Here is a 17,854-nt window from a genome sequence, read left to right as displayed (position 1 = left end):
CAAACAAGAAAGACATTAAGAGAGCTTATGAAGAGATATTGGAAGAAAGAAAAACTGAGATTAAGAGTAAAGATATTAAGAACTCCCTTAGTCATCAATTGCGAACTTATTTTAGTATACTCAATAGTTTTACCTAGTTTAGAGTCAAAGTCAAAGCTGGTTTAATTGCATTTTTCTCCTCTAATATTTTAATACGTCTTTTAAAAATAAAATTGTGAGAAATTTAGATTCCAAAATAAACAATATATATAAATTGATAAATCTTAAAATTTTACTTAAGTTGGATTAAATATCTACAAAAATAAGCATTTAGTTTTCTAATTTTATTTATTTAATATTACATGTTCACTCAATTTGACCTAATCATACCTTGAAATGTATTTTAGGTTTTTCGGATTATTTGTTAAGCCTAATTAAGATATCGCTCACTCATTATTATTAATTGTTTTGAAACATAGAAGCTAGACACAACTAGACATGATTTTGGCAAAGGAAAGGAATGGTAACATTAGTAAATAATTAAATAACAAGTACAAAACTTTAATTTGGTCCTTTTGATTCGGCCATCGTTCATAATAAATATTTTTGCCAAACAAAAGGCAATTCCATGATCTTATATAAATGATTTTGACACTGATAATTGTTAAAAGATTTGTGTGATAGTGAGTGTATAATGTAGAAATGAATGGAAGATGAGTAAGTTGAGGTAGAAAGATTGGTAAAGAAGGTGAAACCATTTATTTGTAATGTGTAGACTTTAATGAGAAATAAAGGTTTTATTCAAATCGGTGAATGAGTCTACTTTTGATGGCATGAGTAGGAGCTGTTGGTCTGATTGAAGAATTGGACCCACTTATATTAAATAATGAAAGCAACTAATAAGAAAGACATAGAGGATTACAGTAAGAAATAATGAGTCTGAGTCTATTGAATGGAGTGTGTGGGGGCATACAACTTAGGAATTTTATCTACTTTGTTTTTTATTTCATTTGGAGATTTATTTTACTGACTTATGACAGATAATTACTAGTTTAAATACATGTATATTTGGTTTTTAAATGTAAATGTCTTTTATTTTGTTGCAAAGTTCAACATAATTGTCTTAGAAAATAATAATAATAATAATAATAACAACAAAGATATAAATAAAAGAAAATTGATGAAGTCAACTAATTCTTATAAGAAATAATAATAATAATATAGGGTAAAATTCTAAAGAATAAAGGATTAAAAAAAATTGAGTTAAAGCATGTTGAATGTTATCCTTAAAGATAAAATATCACATTGTATAGAACAAAACATAAATAATATGTGCACATATTATACGATACAACAATAGTCAGAAGTGTAGCAAAAAATCTCCAAATCTTATAAACACTAATGTTTTCAAAAGATAATATAAAATATAAAATTGAAAACATGTAAACTATTGTCCTTCTTGTTTCTTTTCCTCATAAAGATAAGTGGTATAGGTGGTATTTATAGATAGAAAAAAATAGTAATAAATTTAATTAAACTGTAATAAAGTTAAAAAATTATTCATTGATAAACCGCATTTACTCATAAAATTTATAGTGTATAAAAATGAGTGATTTATGTTGTATCTAGTCAATTCAAGCATATCAGAATTTTTCTATTATGAGTATTATATTGGTTAACTTTATATAAGAGTTATTTATCCCTTGTATTAGGTAATGATATATCAATAATACAAAGAGTCATTTCATTGAATAAGTTGTGTGCATATATTTGTGAGTGTCTAACTTTCTTCTTTTTATTAATAAGTGGTATCAAAAGAAGGGTTGAGGTTCTGGAAAATTCTGTCGTGTATGTATACCATGACTATTAATGGAAGTGGTAATTTTGTATCTAACCTAAAAATTCTTGATGGAAAGAGTTATGGCCATTGGGTTATAAGGATGAAGGTCTTGGCTATGAAGGACAGTTGGAGATTGTGAAAGAGGGTGCCTGTGAGAAGGATGAAACCGTAAATAAAAAGAAAGATTGCAAGGCTTATTGCTTTTTGCATCAATGTGTGGATGTAATAAATTTTGAGAAAATGTCCAAGGCAAAAACAAAAAAAAAGCAGTCACGAGTCCAATAACACATGCGAACCCAGAGAGAATAGGTCACGAGTCCAACGAAGCTGGTTGGCGCTAAAGATAATGGCACACGCAATGCCATGAGCAGTTAGAAAGTATGACAGAAACAAACTATGGTCGGTATGTGAGAATGTGTCTAGACTCTGATGACAGAGATTTCGTTGACATTGTGGTCACCTGGTCGAGACGTGCAAAACTATGTGGTCGTCGAATGAAACTGATGCTCCGATGAAGGTGACATTGACGACGATGACTCTAATAACAATGTCGGTGGTTGTTGTGGGCAGGGGCACCAAACATTTTTTCAAATAACCTTAGGCTCTAGATATAATGTTGAATATAGTGAAAACTATGTACGAGATTAATCTCCCTTGTGTTGAATATACACATACGGTACTCTATTTATAATAGAAGAAATATGACCTAAATTTAAAATACAAATAAGGAATAATAACAAACTAACTAAAGATGAAAGATAAAGATAAGATATCTAATATATCTAACAGAGATGAAGATGAAACTTCTAGTGGTAATCATGGTAATGACAGTGCTTGTGTAGCAGCAAACACATAGAGAACCAAGAGAGAGGACTTTATCGAGATCATTGGTTGATTTTGTGGTATATCCTAACAATGCAATAATTGAGGAGGTGTTTTGTTCATTTTGCTTTATTAGTAGAGGCTGAGCATATTGATCATGAAGAGGCAATGAAACAAGAATTGTAAAAGGCTACAATGTTAGAGAAACTGCATGCGATTGAGAGAAGTTAGACTTGGGTGTTAACTGAGTTTCCATTGAATAAAACACTTATTAATGTTAAATGAATGTTTAAATTGAAGTTAAACTAGAATGGAAGTATTGACAAAAGGAAGCAAGATTGGTGTCACATGGTTATCTTCAAAAGCAAGGTCTAGAATACATTGTTTGTTCCTTTGGATAGAATTGAGACCATAAGACTAGTGGTTGCATTGGCAAATGGAAGAAGATGGCCTTTATTCCAATTGGATGTGAAGTTAGCATTTTGAATGACCCTCTTGAAGAGAAATTCTGTCACTAAACCTACTGAATTTGTGGTTAAAGGGAGTGAAAGAAAGGTATATATTGAGAAAGGTCTTATATGGCCTGAAGCAGACACTAAGAGTCTAGAACAAGGTGATGGACGCTTTTATGCTGAGACATAAATTCAATAAGTATTTAGTGGAACATGGAGTGTATGTGAAACTCCAAGATGAAGCCAATTTACTTTTGATGTTTATATATGTGGATGACTTGCTTATCATAGGAACCAACACCATGAAAATTGGAAAATTCAAAGATTTGTTGATGATTGAGTTTGAGATGATAGATCTTAGCAGGTTAATGTACTTCCTTGGGATGGAATTTGTTGAAGCTAAGAAGGGAATGATACTTCACCATAGGAAGTATGTTGTAAATATTTTAAATAAGTTTAAAATGGAAAATTGTAATAAGATAGTAACTCCAGGTAAGACAAAAAAATGTTGCAACAGAAAGTGGTGATGAAAAGGTTGATAACATATATTTAAAACAACTGGTTGGATCTCTTAGATACTTAAATAACAACAAGCTTGACATTTGTTTCTTAGTGGGTATGCTCAACAAATTTATGCATTAACCGAGGAAAGAAATATGTTGGCTAGAAATTTGTTTCCTAAAATGATCAAGTGCAAAACAAGCTGCTTGGCTACTTTGATGCAGATTAGTGTAGTGATAACATTGATAGAAGAAGCACCAGTAGCTATGTCTTTAAGTTCATAGGAGCACCAATCTCTTGGTGTGGTTAAAAGCAACCTATTATAGCCTTGTCTATGAGGTCAAATACATAGCAGGGTCAAATGCTACTTGTCAAGTTGTGTAGCTTGATTTTGTCATGAATGTTATAAGTGTAGAGTTTGAAAATCCTATTAAGCTTCTAGTAGATAACAAGTCATCTATAAATCTAGTCAATAATCCTACATCATATGGAAGGAGCAAGCATATATAGACTAGATTTCATTTTCTAAAAATAATGGAAGTTGAAGCTCATCTATTGTCTTACTTAGTTACAATTGACTGACTTTCTAACCAAACCTTTGAAGAATGAGAGGTTTACCATATTAAGAGATTAACTAGGCATTATCACTACAAATTCTTGAATTAAGAAGAAATGTTGTATCTAATTAATTCAAACATACGATAATTTTTCTGTTTTTGTGATTACATTGATTAACTCTAAATAAGAATTACATATGCCTTATATTGAGTAATAACGTATCAATAATACAAAGAAGCATTTTAATGAATAAGTTGTGTGTATACCTTTGGAAGTGTTTAACTTTTTTTCTCATTACCAAGAATTTATTTATTTATTTTTTAAATTACACTAAATATTTTTAAGAAATTGGAAGCTATATCTAATATCCATCACAAATCTCCTAACATTAGAATATGAAGTAGATATTTCAAATAATGAAACATCAAAGCAAAAAAGCTCCATTAAAAATTAGTTGAGAATATGAAGAATATAATTTATTGATGTCCCGATGAAATAATTTTAAGAACTTATTCATAATAGATTAAAGTTATACCACAAAAACTTAGACATAAAAATTCATTCTACCTTATAAAAGTACTGAAATCAGTCATAAATAAATATTCAAAAAATTTATGTAATATTTTCTTTTGGTACATATATGTAATATTTTTGGACATTTGTTTCATCTACTCGACTAAAAACCTTCGTATTGGGCCTAATACTTTTTTAAGACACCAAATTAAATATCATTGGGCCTATTACAAAAATAAGTGAGTTACTTCCTACACCTCCTCCCTGCACCTACACATTCCCATTTTGCCTTGAGTTAATTTTCTTTTTTTACCAATATTTTTTTAGCCTGGATCTTGACGTCCGACGGAAATCAAAATTCGTTGAACAATGCATCTCTCACATCTCTCACAATCGTTGCCAGATGTTCAAGCTTTCAATTTCTCTTCCTAAACGTGCAATGGAAAAACGAAGAGAAAGAGGGTGGGAGTGGAGCTTCTTCCAGTTGGATGAAAAGTTGCGAGGGTTTTTGAGGGAGACGGAGAAGCGCGGAGTGAAGGATTCTCGAGAGTGGTGAATGGGGGAAGAGAGGTAGTAGTGGAAATGGTGGTGTGGGGAACCCATGGGGCTTGAACCGTAGGACATTTTCTCAACGTCGTGGTTGGAAGGGCTTTGAACATAGTACAGTGGCCGCCAGAGAGGGGAATGCGTCGGCGACGATTGCTCCATGTTGTTGCTCGTTACCTCCGAGTCCGATTTCGTGTGCATTCTTCCTCCCATCTTCTTCTCTCTTTTCACTCTCTGCCACTGCAGACTACTTCCATCCAAGCTTTTAGTTTTTATACAACACTTACCAAATAAAAATATTTAATTTATTTGCAGTATTAACATATGACTGATATAACATATGACTTCGTGATTAACCGTGGTAGTTAACTAAGTTAAAAGTGCATTATTTTTAATAAGTATTAGTTTTAAAATTACTTCTGTACTAATAAATTTCTCTTGCACATCTATGGAAATCTGCTTCGTAGTATACCTCATATAATTCGTTCACTTTGAGATAGTCGCGTTAAAAGGTGTATGAGAACAAAAAAATAATATTTCTTTTCATATATTTTTTTAAGAAAATGACATTATTCTGAAATAATGGGTTTGGATTACTTCATAGGATTATTCTCATATAATTTTCAGTAATATTTTTAAATAGATTTTAATAACTTTTCGAAGATTATAATTGTCGAAATTCGTGATTTCCGAGAAACACCATAATTGTTAAAGAAAATTATGCCATTCAACATAACATTACTGTTCAAAGGTTATTATTAATGTAAAAAAAGATGGTCTTAGGTTCAAAATTAAATTGTTTTAAACTGTGTATCGGCCGTGGTTAAATTATTTTAATTATATAATATTTTTTAATTCTTAAAATTAAATAATAAGATAAAAAAAGGAATGTTTTTAAGCAGAATGAGTGTTATAGATATGTTCTTACTATCTCTCAGTATTAAGTATTAATTTTATTTATATTTACAGCAATTAAGTTAAAATTAACCATTAGCAATTATCTAACAAGAATATGAAACTAAATTAAAATCTTCCACAATTTATTTCATTCCATTCATTTGCTGTGGTAGACAATAACAAAGTAAAACAGGTGACAAAACATGTAACAAAATAACAAACCCTATAACAAGAGTTTCTGCATTATTCTTCTAATGGTATCACTTCACTTCATACTCATCAATTTGCACCTGTAGATTAAGATCAATGAGTAACCATAATGAATAAAAATAGGAAGAAAGCATACGTTGAACCTATCGTAGAAGAAAACACAAGTTAAATAAATCCAACTTCTGTCATACAAGATAAAAGTATGAATATATTTTACTTAGTTTTCTTTGTTGTTGATTTTGTAAGATTGAGTTACACTACAAAAAAGTTTAAGAAAAGAAAAAAAATAAGATTACCGCAAGTGACAGACGGTAAACGACACTGAGAAGGGAGCTGAGAAGCAATCCTAAGAGTGTTGCAGAGGCAATCACGGTCGACAGCTTGGAGTGCATTGCAGCATGTAGAACTTGGTCTGGTGTTGGATGAACCAGGCACCACAAAGGGTGCACAAACATTAAGGTTGCTCAACTCGGTTGTGCAGGCACTGCGCTGTGCCCTAGCCATCAGGCTAACATTTCCTACAACCAACAGGACCAACAAAGCAAGTTGACAACCTAAGACAGATTTTGCTGCTGCAGCCATCACCTCGATTACTTCAAATACTATGTGCTTATGTGTTTTCTACTCTCACTGTATATGGTTTTCATGTTTGCAATGTCTCTATTTATGGTGGTGAAGTTTGGGAGCAAAAAAAGGGTTGTTCATTCTGTGAGGCACCTACCCTTCAGCTTTTCAACTCACAGCTTTGGTGCTGCATGGCAACTTAACAAGAGGATGATCGTGTGTTTAATCTCTTTTCCTCTCTGCCTTGCTATATATTTCGAATCCTCATTATTAATGATTTTAAAAAAAATTTCCACTCATTTATCTTTTAATAATAATATATGTTTTTAATATTTAATATAGACAGATGAGAAAAGAAAATTTAATATTCCATAGAGACCATAAATAAATAAATAACCCACTAGTTTCTTCTAAACTATGAAAGCGGGGCTATATAATTTATTTTCCATCACCTAAGAAAAATCATTTGAAATTCTTTTATAAATCTTAATTTTGTTCCTCTATTGTTTAAATCAAACTTACAAATGATGTTTTTATATTAGATAAAAAAATGTATAGTATTTTTAAAGATAAAAATTAGTTAGTAATTATAATTAATGTATTTATCATTATTTAATACAAAACATTTAATAATTTTGTTTTTTACAATCACGATAAATATTAATAATGCTTGCTAACAACTTTTCTGGTCATCATTAAATGGACAGAATAAAAAAAACACCTTAAAGATCAAAAGAAGAGTGTTTTTAAATAAATAAAAAAAGACAAAAATAAAGGAAAGGTTTTTGAGAAAATTAAGCTTTTTGAAACACACCAAAACTTTTCTGTGCATACAGTTTTGTTGTTCTTGTGGTTGTTGGATACTTAATGTTTCATATCCTTGTTTACATGCGTTTCCAACCAAGGAAATGACTCAATGTTACATCTTTTGAGATCATATATGTACTTATGTACATTTTTTTTTCTTAAATCACGTTACAAATAAACCATGTATTAATTGTTTTATTTGGTTTATTCTCCATTTTTGCAATTATATTTTTTTAAAATAAACTATCAAGGCATATAGCATCTATGCATCCACACGTTATTTACATAAATAATTTTATTAATATAAATTAATAATCAAATATTAATTATTGCATTAAATTATTCATGCAATCTATATTAAAATAGCCGACTAAAGAAACTCAGAAAACACGTTATATAACTTTTAAAATAATTTCAACATAAAATAAATGCTCTTTTTTTCCATTCATTTAACCTTTAATCTAAATAGACTTAAAGTGGAGACTCATTGATTTAAGTCAATTCATTTATAGGTGAACCCACCATAAAGTTGTAGACGAAACTATTTTATAAAATAATGATTGTATTTACAAGAATAAAAATAATATCATTTTTTAAAACATGTGTATTATAATTTATATATTAAATAATTATACTAAATATTAAAAATAATTTTTTTAACATGACTTCAATTTTAAAATACAAGTCTCCATAGTTACAATTATAGGAAAAAGCTTCAAATATAATGAAACAGCTTTCTCGTGAAGCTAACTTGTGAGAAGTTAAAAAGTGAATCAACTAAATATCAAAATATGCAAGCACGAGCCCCAAAAGAAAAGAAAAGGTAAAAATTACAACAAAGGAGATAAACTGATAAAAGGCGCATCTAAATGGCTAAAACTATGTATTTAACTATTCTTGTGGGGATGAAGTGGAGATGTCCAATAGTTTTTGACAGCAAATAAAAGTTTCTCTCTTTCAAGAGGGCCATCTTCATGGTCCACAATTTGACAGTTCCAATCCATGCCATTCACTATACCCTTTACCTTTACCAATATATCAACATCATCTCGAATTATTACACTTCCCTCTGGTCTAAGAATCCTATCCATCTCCAGCAGTATGTCTTCCAATTCACATCTACAATGCATAAACAGAACAACTCTCTGTTTAGTTTCATGTCAGACATTCAAAATCACTCAAATTTCCACGAACCAAAGTACATTGCTTTGCAAAATTAGCATAAGGTAGTTTACTCAACTTTTTTATTCTCATTTAATAGCTAGAACAAGTCCAAAATTTTAAACTTAGTTGAAAATTTCATTATGTAATAAAACTAAATGTATACCTATTCCTGTACAGGCTGAACACCGAATCAGCATGAATTAAGTCATAAGTTCTGGGATAAGTAGACATTGCTTCACACCTGCAACATTATGATGGCCGCAAACATTTTACAGAGAGAAAAGAAAAGGGAACGGATTTCATCAAATAAAGATTAAAGAAAAACTGAGCTAACCAATTATGGTATGTTCCAATCAACCCCCTTTCATATATTGCACCAAGTGTGTCAACCTTGGCCTGAACAGGAACCACATTCATGACCCAGACAGGGGAATCTATCAGAGCAGCAGCAAATCCACCCAAGTAAGCATTCATGTCTAAAAGGTTGCGATACCTCCCAGCTTTTCCTAGCTGATTATTAACATTCTTATAATATGATACCCTTTTCTTCCACAGCTTGTTATCATTTGAGAAAATTTCGGGGGAAATACCCTTTATGGTCCCCTTAGAAATCCTTGGTGGGGTGGCTTTTAGTCTGTCAGGCCAGTTTTTCAATGCCCCACCTGCAGTTTCTTCTTTGCTGGATACATCAGGCAGAGGACTCAAACATGTTTGGATATCAGTGTACCTGAAAAGTGCATATAAAAAACTCAAGTTAAAGAGCTCACGAAGTTCATGGAGTTTCAGAGTATTTAGATAGTAGTTCTTATCCACTGTAAAAAAATTAAACTATTAGTTGATAAAAAAAATGATTGTTAAACAACCATTGTAAAAGTCATTCAAAATATCCTACATAACAATTTGTCAGTACATACATTTTGAATTCTTTTACTGTCAGTACATACATTATGTACCCTGAAAATAGAGTTTAAAAATCTTTAATGAGGTTTATGTCTTTAAAATGTGTTTAGTATCTATACACGTTCAATGAAAAACATTTACATTACAAACTAATCAGGAATCATAATATGTAGGACTTATAAATAGTAATTAAAAAATTAACAAAATTTCTTATTCCCGTCAAACTGTGATTGGATGACAGTTTCTTTTACGAAGTGCACAGATTATTTTAAAAAAATTATCCACATGTTAATTTAAACAAGAATAATGGGAAAATACCAGGCCTTGTCAGGGTTATCCTGTGCCTTGCAGAAAGGTCGGTTATGAGTGAGCTTGCGATTCGCTTTGCATTCCAAATGGTTTTTGGCTTTCTGCCAAATGGCTATGTCATCCTTCTCCACTAGCTTGTTCCAGCACAGGCTTTTAGCTACATTCTCAATTTTGGTCTGCTCTTCATTCAAATCCTCTTTTGTTCTTTCCCATCCTTTCCAATGTTTCTTCCAACGAATTGGTGGCCCAGATAGAATCCAATACCCACCGGGTCTTAGAATTCGATCAATTTCATTTAGATAAAGCCCGTCTAATTCCACGAGTGGGAAAAGAAAAAAAAAAGCACAAGTTAGTTTTGAATCATAGAGCTTCATTCTTTCTAGCTTAAATATATAAAACAACACACAATTTTTTCAGATGCACTTTGCTTTTTTACTTTTACACCAATACCCAAAACATTACATGGACATCCTCGTTATACAAAAACACATGTATTTTGGTGAAGTAGATTGTCCAAAACAATAAAATGTTATGAAGTCATGTCCAGAGTCTCAATAAATCTGAGGTGTCACTTTAAATTAATCTTACTCTTCACACAATACGTTATTTAAAATACTGTATATCCTTTAGAGATATAATTACCAGGCAGATAACTTAAACAGTTTATATAAAACGTTATCATAAAGCCTAATTTTACAATTTATATAAACTCAAACCAAAATATTCGTTGACCAAAATACCTAAGAAACCGTTTTTCTTTATTTAGTTTTCTTTTGAAGAGAGGCCTACAATATTTGGCATGGTGGGTGAGAATATTGATACCGTATTCAGCCCATGGAATGAGGCATCGTGAACAATGTGCCATGTCAAAGGCTCTGGAAGGAAAAGGCAACCTCTTTGAGGCTAGTACTCCAATTAATGCAGGAACCCCTCTTTCAAGAGCAAACTGAACTTGTGCTTCATGGGTGTCCCTTGGTGCAATTGATACTGTTATGATGTCACGTGACAGGAGATAGGCTCCCCAACTAGCAACCTGCATTATCAAAGTTTTTGGTAATATTAAAATATGGCCAATTACACAGTTCACCAATGAAATTCAGATTCTTAAAATTATTCTTGACAAAAGAAGCCATTTTATGACATAAAATATAACTTCCAAGATTTTGAGTCAGTAACAGGTTTTTCTAATGTTTACCCTTTCGGTCCTTTGAACCACAACACATACATATTATTGAGCAAGATTGCAGATGAATCTTCCTAAGATGCGATCGGGACATCACATGTGACCCGCGAAAATGTCACCTAAAATAATAGCATAATCTAACATTATAATGTAACATACTAAATACATGAATCGAAAACCTAGGTTGAAAAAGTACATCTGGTTTGTGATTAACCAGACAAATGCCTCGTTAGGAAATAATCAAATTAAAGAATGCATTATAATAATCAGCAACTCAAATATGTTTCCACTTCCAGCGATCAATGATTATAAATCACAGTAGACTATAATATATTAAGTTTGGAATCTCAGTTATACTACTATCGATATTAGTTTACCTCGTCAAGCACAACCTCGCCCGGTTAATTCAATTGTGAAATACACTTATTTTTTTTAGTAAAAGTCAAAGAAAATGCACCCCAAAAAGGTAAAACTGACAAAAAAAAAACAGTTGCTACATTAAGATCTTTGTAAAAATTATTGTAGAGGTCCAAAGCAAAAAATAATTCTAACTATTATAACAACAGCTCACTAGTTCTTGAGTGTCACGGAATCTCTAAAGTGATTGTTCACAAAATAGGAAATGTAGCATCAAAGAAAATCAAACACAAAATTCATACCAACTTAGAAATTAGAAAAAGAAAAGTGCAGTTAGCTGGAATTTCGATTCCAAAAACAAAGTTTACAATTTCTACCACAAGAAATATTTAATAGAGAAAATCCAAGAGAATATCATTACTCGTTTTTGTAAAGGTCAGAAAGCCAGGCAGATACACTTGCTTTGGATCCATTTATTTAAAAAACGAACAAATAACACAAAGTTACAGAATTATCCCCAAAACCGTCCCCAGAAGAAGACAAACTCACCCTAATCTCAATGTCAAATTTGGAATCTTATGCATTTTCACTAGAGTTTAATTGTACACATCTAATCACATAACTTTAAAATAATTGCTGTAGAAGCGAATAAAATTATGTATATGATAGTTCGCGAGTCTCGTACGTTTTTCTCGTTTTACTATGCGCCCTTTTCGCAGTTAAACAGTGAGCCTTCTACTCACGCATCTCCTAAAGTTACTATAAAACCTATCAATAACGCATCTCTAAAGTTACTATAAAACCTATCAATAGTTAAAACCCGTGAATTGAACGCACAACCTCATAAGTTGTTGTTAAGAATAAGGCCCTTAGGGTTAGGTCCATTTCTTTTCATGATAGGCTGATAACATTTAAACCTAACTTATTCTTTCCAAAACTCAATTTTGATTTTAACAGTTTTTCTTTCGATCTCAAATTCGTCTAGTAGAGTGACATTCAAAATATTATTCGTTTTGAAACGAGTAATATTATTAGGCTCAATGTATATTCAAAATATTATCGGTTTTGAAAACAAGAACTTAACAGTTTTATTCTCAGAAAAAATATATTTAAAATGTGTTTATCCTTGACTTTTGATTGATTTGAGATTATTGAATGTGCTAAAAAAAAATATTAAAAATATTAATGATTAAGAAAAAATAAAAAGTACTGATCACAGTAAAATGCAAATATTTACAAACAATTATAAAATAGAACTGATAAATTGATTTAATTCCTAATGAGTGATCACTTTAATTTTCGAAATTATATATAATGGGGTGGGGTCCCAAACGGTGGAAACATCATCATTCGTGTACAAAAAGTAAAAACATTAACATGCACAAAGATGTTCCAACCCAATCTAAAAGACCACTTTAATTTTCTTTTTTTCCTTTTTCTGAAAAAACGTTTTCTTAACCATGAAACAACCAACCAAAAATTAAAAATAAAAATAAGGAGGAAAAAAGCGCGCGTACCCCACAGCCAGTATCGACGGCGGTCCTCACCGTACCGTCGCGGAGGCTAACTAACTTCCCAATGTCGTCAATGTACTTGTCGGCGCCGTCGGGGAACATTGTGCCGCCGCCGGGGAAGTGGAAGCGATCGCCGTTGAAGCGGATCCAGTTCTGCACGGCCTTCTCGACGGTGAGTTCGCGGTGCGGCACGTTGGCGTACCACGCGACGTCGCGGCTGGCCGGCCACGGGAAGGGGTTACGGTAGCCGTGCGGCGCGGGGACACGGCACTTGAGAGCCTCGGTCTTCGTCGGACAGTGGCGCTCGCGGTACACCATCTTGTGGCGCGAGTAGCGGAGGGAGCGGGCGTGGTCCTCGCATGGGGTGTACTCGCTGAGCGAGACGTCGCAGGGAGGGTAGCGAAATGTGGAAGTGGGAAGAGGGAGAGAGGCGGCGGTGGCGTTGTGGTGAGAGGAGAAATCTAAGTGGGAGGTGGAGGGAACGCTATGGAAACATGGTTTTGTTGAAAGTGTTGTTATGGGTTGTGTGGTTTTTGAGGTTTGCTGGTACGCACCGAAGGTGTATGAGAAAATGCAGAGGAGTGCGACCAGGGAATAGAGATTCGTTTTCTTGCAGTGAGTGTTTGGTTTGGAGGGTTTGGTCGTGGGATGGTAGGGTGAAGTTGAATCACCACTGGGCATGGTGGTGTTTGTAAGAAGAAGAATCAGTGATTTGGGTGTGAGAAAGTGAGCGTATTGTGGAGTGTGGGGGTATAAGTATTGAATGAAGTGGAAGAGATGGATTACATAGCAGAATGGAATGGCATGGTGCTTTGAGGATTCAGAAGTGGGACCTGATTTGGAGAAGAGTGAAAGAATTTGTTTTCACCAATGGTGATGTAAAATAATAATTGCTGAAGCATTTCAACGTTGTTTGGAAAATGTCAAGAAACCTTACTCACCATGAAATGCATCTTTGACTACAATTTCATGACCATAAATTCTTACAACTGGTTCACATGAATCTCATACCATAAAGTGAGTCTCATAAGAATTTTTTCGAAGTTTGATGTAGCTGGAAGAGAGTAGTGCAATCAATACACCAAATTGAGAAATTGAATGAGAGGTTGAACATGATGAAAACGGAAAAAAAAAATAGAAAGAAATCAAACGAACTCAACTTTTACTCTGTATGATGTTATTAGGTTTAAGTAGTATTTCTATATTTGTTTTTTTATTTAATTCATAATATTTATTAAATAGAATTAACGTAATATTTGTGATATTTTCCGTTAAATTAATGATAATATTATTTGAAAATTAGTTTAATTCCATTGATCACATCATCTATTTCACCTAATTAAGTTGTTTCAGTTTGAATAATATAGATCTGTGGTATTAATTTGCATGATTGTGTAAATAAATAAATTAATGTATTTGCAGTAATTGAGCTGGTTTAGTACATACCTTCCTGGGAGTACAATGCCCTGGAAACACCTGTATACACAATACAAACAAAATCGCAAACAGGTTGCATCTATTTAGATCATAGTTTAAATTTGAACTAGTATGATCATAAGCATTTGTCTTCAATAATTAATTCCTAATTTTCTACAATTAAAACAATTTATAGATCTTAATCAATTAATTACCATTTATGTGAAAATGATATTCCGAACCCTATCTTCAAATGGAAATGGATTGTATCATATTAAATTTTTACAGAGAGTACACGATGTGAAGCTTTTGTATCTTTTCTTCAAATGGAAATGTACTCTCTCATATTAATGTTTTTTTTGGATATTTTCTTCTTAAATATAGTACGTAAATTCTAATCATTATATGGTCCATCTGCATAATTTGTACAAAGAAGAAACCCACAAATTCTCAAGATCTTCGACTTTAATCGAAAATATTCAATCAAAGTTTTTTTTTTCCTTTCTATACTAGCAAACTAAAAATTTCCAATTTCAATTATTTAAAGAACATATAAAATATCATGTTTAAATTTATCAGAAAACTTAAATAAGAAAAAAACTAGAAATATCTATAAAATAATTTCAACTCTGATGAAATTGGTTTTGTACTTATTCCGGTATATATCTGACTTTTTTTTAAATAACCACTAGTAAAAAATTGGGTTTTTACAGCGCACATTATGTCACGGTTCATCGGAAACCGCAGCATAATGGTGCGCGGTGGCAGTTTTGTAAATAAATCGAACACATATGTCGCGGTTCAGAGCAAAACCGCGGCATATCCTCCAGTCAACCGTCCCATTTGACGCCACGTGTGAATAAAAAATTAAATAACAGCGTATATGCCGCGGTTGTCCAGAGAACCGCGGCATATACCCCTGCCAATTTATTGCAGGGGCTGACTGGGTCAGAGAATTTCAAAAGTTACAAGGGTATATGCCACGGTTGTCCACAGAACCGCGGCATATACCGCAGTAACTTCTCAACTTCTCTGCCAGTCAGAGAATTTCAGAAGTTACAGGGGTATATGCCGCGGTTTCGCAGAGCAACCGCGGCATATACCCCTATCATCTACTGAAATCCCCCAAAAGGCAGTTGGGGACACAGTCGTCTTCAGCACGTTACAGGGGTATAGGCCGCGGTTCTTCGAGCAACCGCGACCTATTCTCCTTCCTGAAATAAATTTAAAATAATTTTAAATATTTTCGAGGAATATACCGCGGTTGCCCGCTGAACCGCTGCATATAGTTTGAAAATAATTTCAAAAATGTCATTTAGGTTAATTTTTTTAATCAGTATAGGCCGCGGTTGCTTGTGAAACCGCGGCATATACCCCTTTTATACCTCGGTTAAGTAGGGAACCGCGGTAGATTCCCCCGTTCAGAGTTAAAAAACAAAACTTGGAACAGTGATCGTCTTCTTCGCGTGCTCTGTTTCGCGTTTTCTTCTCCTCCGACACCCAACATCTCAGATACGCGTTTCTGCACCGTTTAAACTTGAAATTATTCGGTCCTTTCTCATTTGTGACGATAAAAAACAGTTTTAGCCGATCAAAATCGTTTGAAACGCGTCATTCCCTCTCCGCTGCGATTTCGTTTTTTTTGCACCAAGCGTTTTCGCCTTTCCTCTTCCAGGTATTTATGCCCTTTTGCATTCTTAACATGATTTCTTCATTAGTTTTTGCATAATGCTATAGTTTTGGTAATGTATGAAGTTTCTATAGTTTTGGTAATGTATGGTATAGTTTTTGCTTTAATTTTGGTAATGCATGAAATTGCTATAGTTTTGGTAATGTATGGTATGATTTTTGCTATAGTTTTGGTAATGTGGCATGTAGTTCTTGTATTATTTATAAACCTTAAAATATTATTCACTAAGTTTCAATGATATGTATGAAATTGCAAGTTTGATTTTTAGTAGCTTATCTTTTTATGTAATATTTAGGAATATGGATCGAAATTGGATTAATTTACCACGTATTAGTGCTGAGTACGAGAGAGGTGTAGAGGAATTTATACAATTTGCGCAACGTAATGAGGGGAGAAGTGATGATGAAGTGAAGTTTAGATGTCCTTGTGTGAACTGTTTGAATGGGAGAAAGTTGAACGCAACTCAAATTAGAGAACATCTTATATGTGATGGTTTTCTAAGATGCTATACAACATGGATATGGCACGGCGAAGAAATGCATTTTCCCACTGACTCTCAAAGTGTAAATGTTACTGATTCCACCATCGAAGAAGATCGACCGGATGAAGACAAATTGGAGGACATGATCCGCGATGTTGGAGCAGAAAATTTTGCCAAAGCTCATGTGTATGAGACGATGTCGACTGATGCGGAAACACCTTTGTATGTCGGTTCAACTAAGTTCACACGTTTGTCAGCGGTGTTAAGGCTCATGAATTTGAAGGTGAGCAATGGATGGACTGATAAGAGTTTTACAGAACTGTTGACGTTGTTGAATGAAATGTTGCCAGATGGAAATACACTGCCCACTCGTAATTATGATGCGAAGAAAATTCTTTGTCCAATGGGTATGGAGTATAAAAGGATACATGCTTGTCCCAATGACTGCATTTTGTATACGAAAGAGTTTGAATTTTTGACAAAGTGTCCAAAATGTGGCTTATCACGATACAAGTCAAAAAACAATAGTGAAGATAATGGTCAGATAGAAAAAAATGGATCTGCTTTGAAAGTAGTTTGGTACCTTCCAATAGTGCCCAGACTTAAGCGTTTGTTTGCGAATCCCAAAGATGCTAAAAATCTTAGATGGCATGCAGATGAGAGAAAAATTGACGGGCTGCTTCGTCATCCAGCTGATTCAAAGCAATGGAAAAATATTGATCGACAATTCCCCGAATTTGGTAAAGAGTGTAGAAATCTTAGGCTTGGTTTAGCCACTGATGGAATGAACCCATTTGGTAATCTGAGTACCAATCATAGTTGTTGGCCAGTTATATTGATAATTTACAACTTATCTCCTGCATTGTGCATGAAGAGGAAGTACATGATGTTGTCTATGATGATATCTAGTCCAAAGCAGCCTGGAAATGACATAGATGTTTATCTAAGCCCACTAGTTGAAGACTTGAAGGTTTTGTGGGTTGATGGGGTTGAAATATTTGATGCATTCGCTTCAGAGACTTTTATGATGCGTGCAATGTTATTTAGAATATAGCTTTAATCATTTAGAACATTCCTATTTCCGTTGGATTTTCTCAAAAAATCTCTCAATTAGGTTCTTGAATATGAAAAATTGAATCAATTTAGACCTT

General features: G+C 33.1%; 2 protein-coding genes across 2 annotated transcripts; both read right to left on the bottom strand.

Annotated features, from left to right (window-relative positions):
* Positions 1-6,230: 6,230 nt before the first annotated feature.
* On the bottom strand, positions 6,231-7,068 carry LOC108345430 (protein MEN-8). The gene is made up of 2 exons (XM_017584029.2): positions 6,615-7,068; positions 6,231-6,398 (listed from the first exon to the last, which is right to left on the bottom strand). Exons 1-2 carry the CDS (start codon positions 6,898-6,900, stop codon positions 6,388-6,390), a joined length of 297 nt encoding a protein of 98 aa, XP_017439518.1. The 5' UTR covers positions 6,901-7,068; the 3' UTR covers positions 6,231-6,387.
* A 1,256-nt stretch (positions 7,069-8,324) lies between these two features.
* LOC108343798 (probable methyltransferase PMT16) lies at positions 8,325-14,167 on the bottom strand. The gene is made up of 6 exons (XM_017582189.2): positions 13,120-14,167; positions 10,885-11,095; positions 10,072-10,372; positions 9,188-9,580; positions 9,017-9,094; positions 8,325-8,808 (listed from the first exon to the last, which is right to left on the bottom strand). The coding sequence occupies exons 1-6, from the start codon at positions 13,795-13,797 to the stop codon at positions 8,577-8,579; spliced, it is 1,893 nt and encodes a 630-aa protein (XP_017437678.1). The 5' UTR covers positions 13,798-14,167; the 3' UTR covers positions 8,325-8,576.
* Between the last annotated feature and the right edge of the window lie 3,687 nt (positions 14,168-17,854).

Source organism: Vigna angularis, chromosome 8 (assembly GCF_016808095.1).
Source record: "Vigna angularis cultivar LongXiaoDou No.4 chromosome 8, ASM1680809v1, whole genome shotgun sequence".
NCBI classification, from domain to species: Eukaryota; Viridiplantae; Streptophyta; class Magnoliopsida; order Fabales; family Fabaceae; genus Vigna; species Vigna angularis.
Note: the sequence above shows the minus strand (reverse complement) of the source record. Positions and strands in the feature narration are given on the sequence as shown.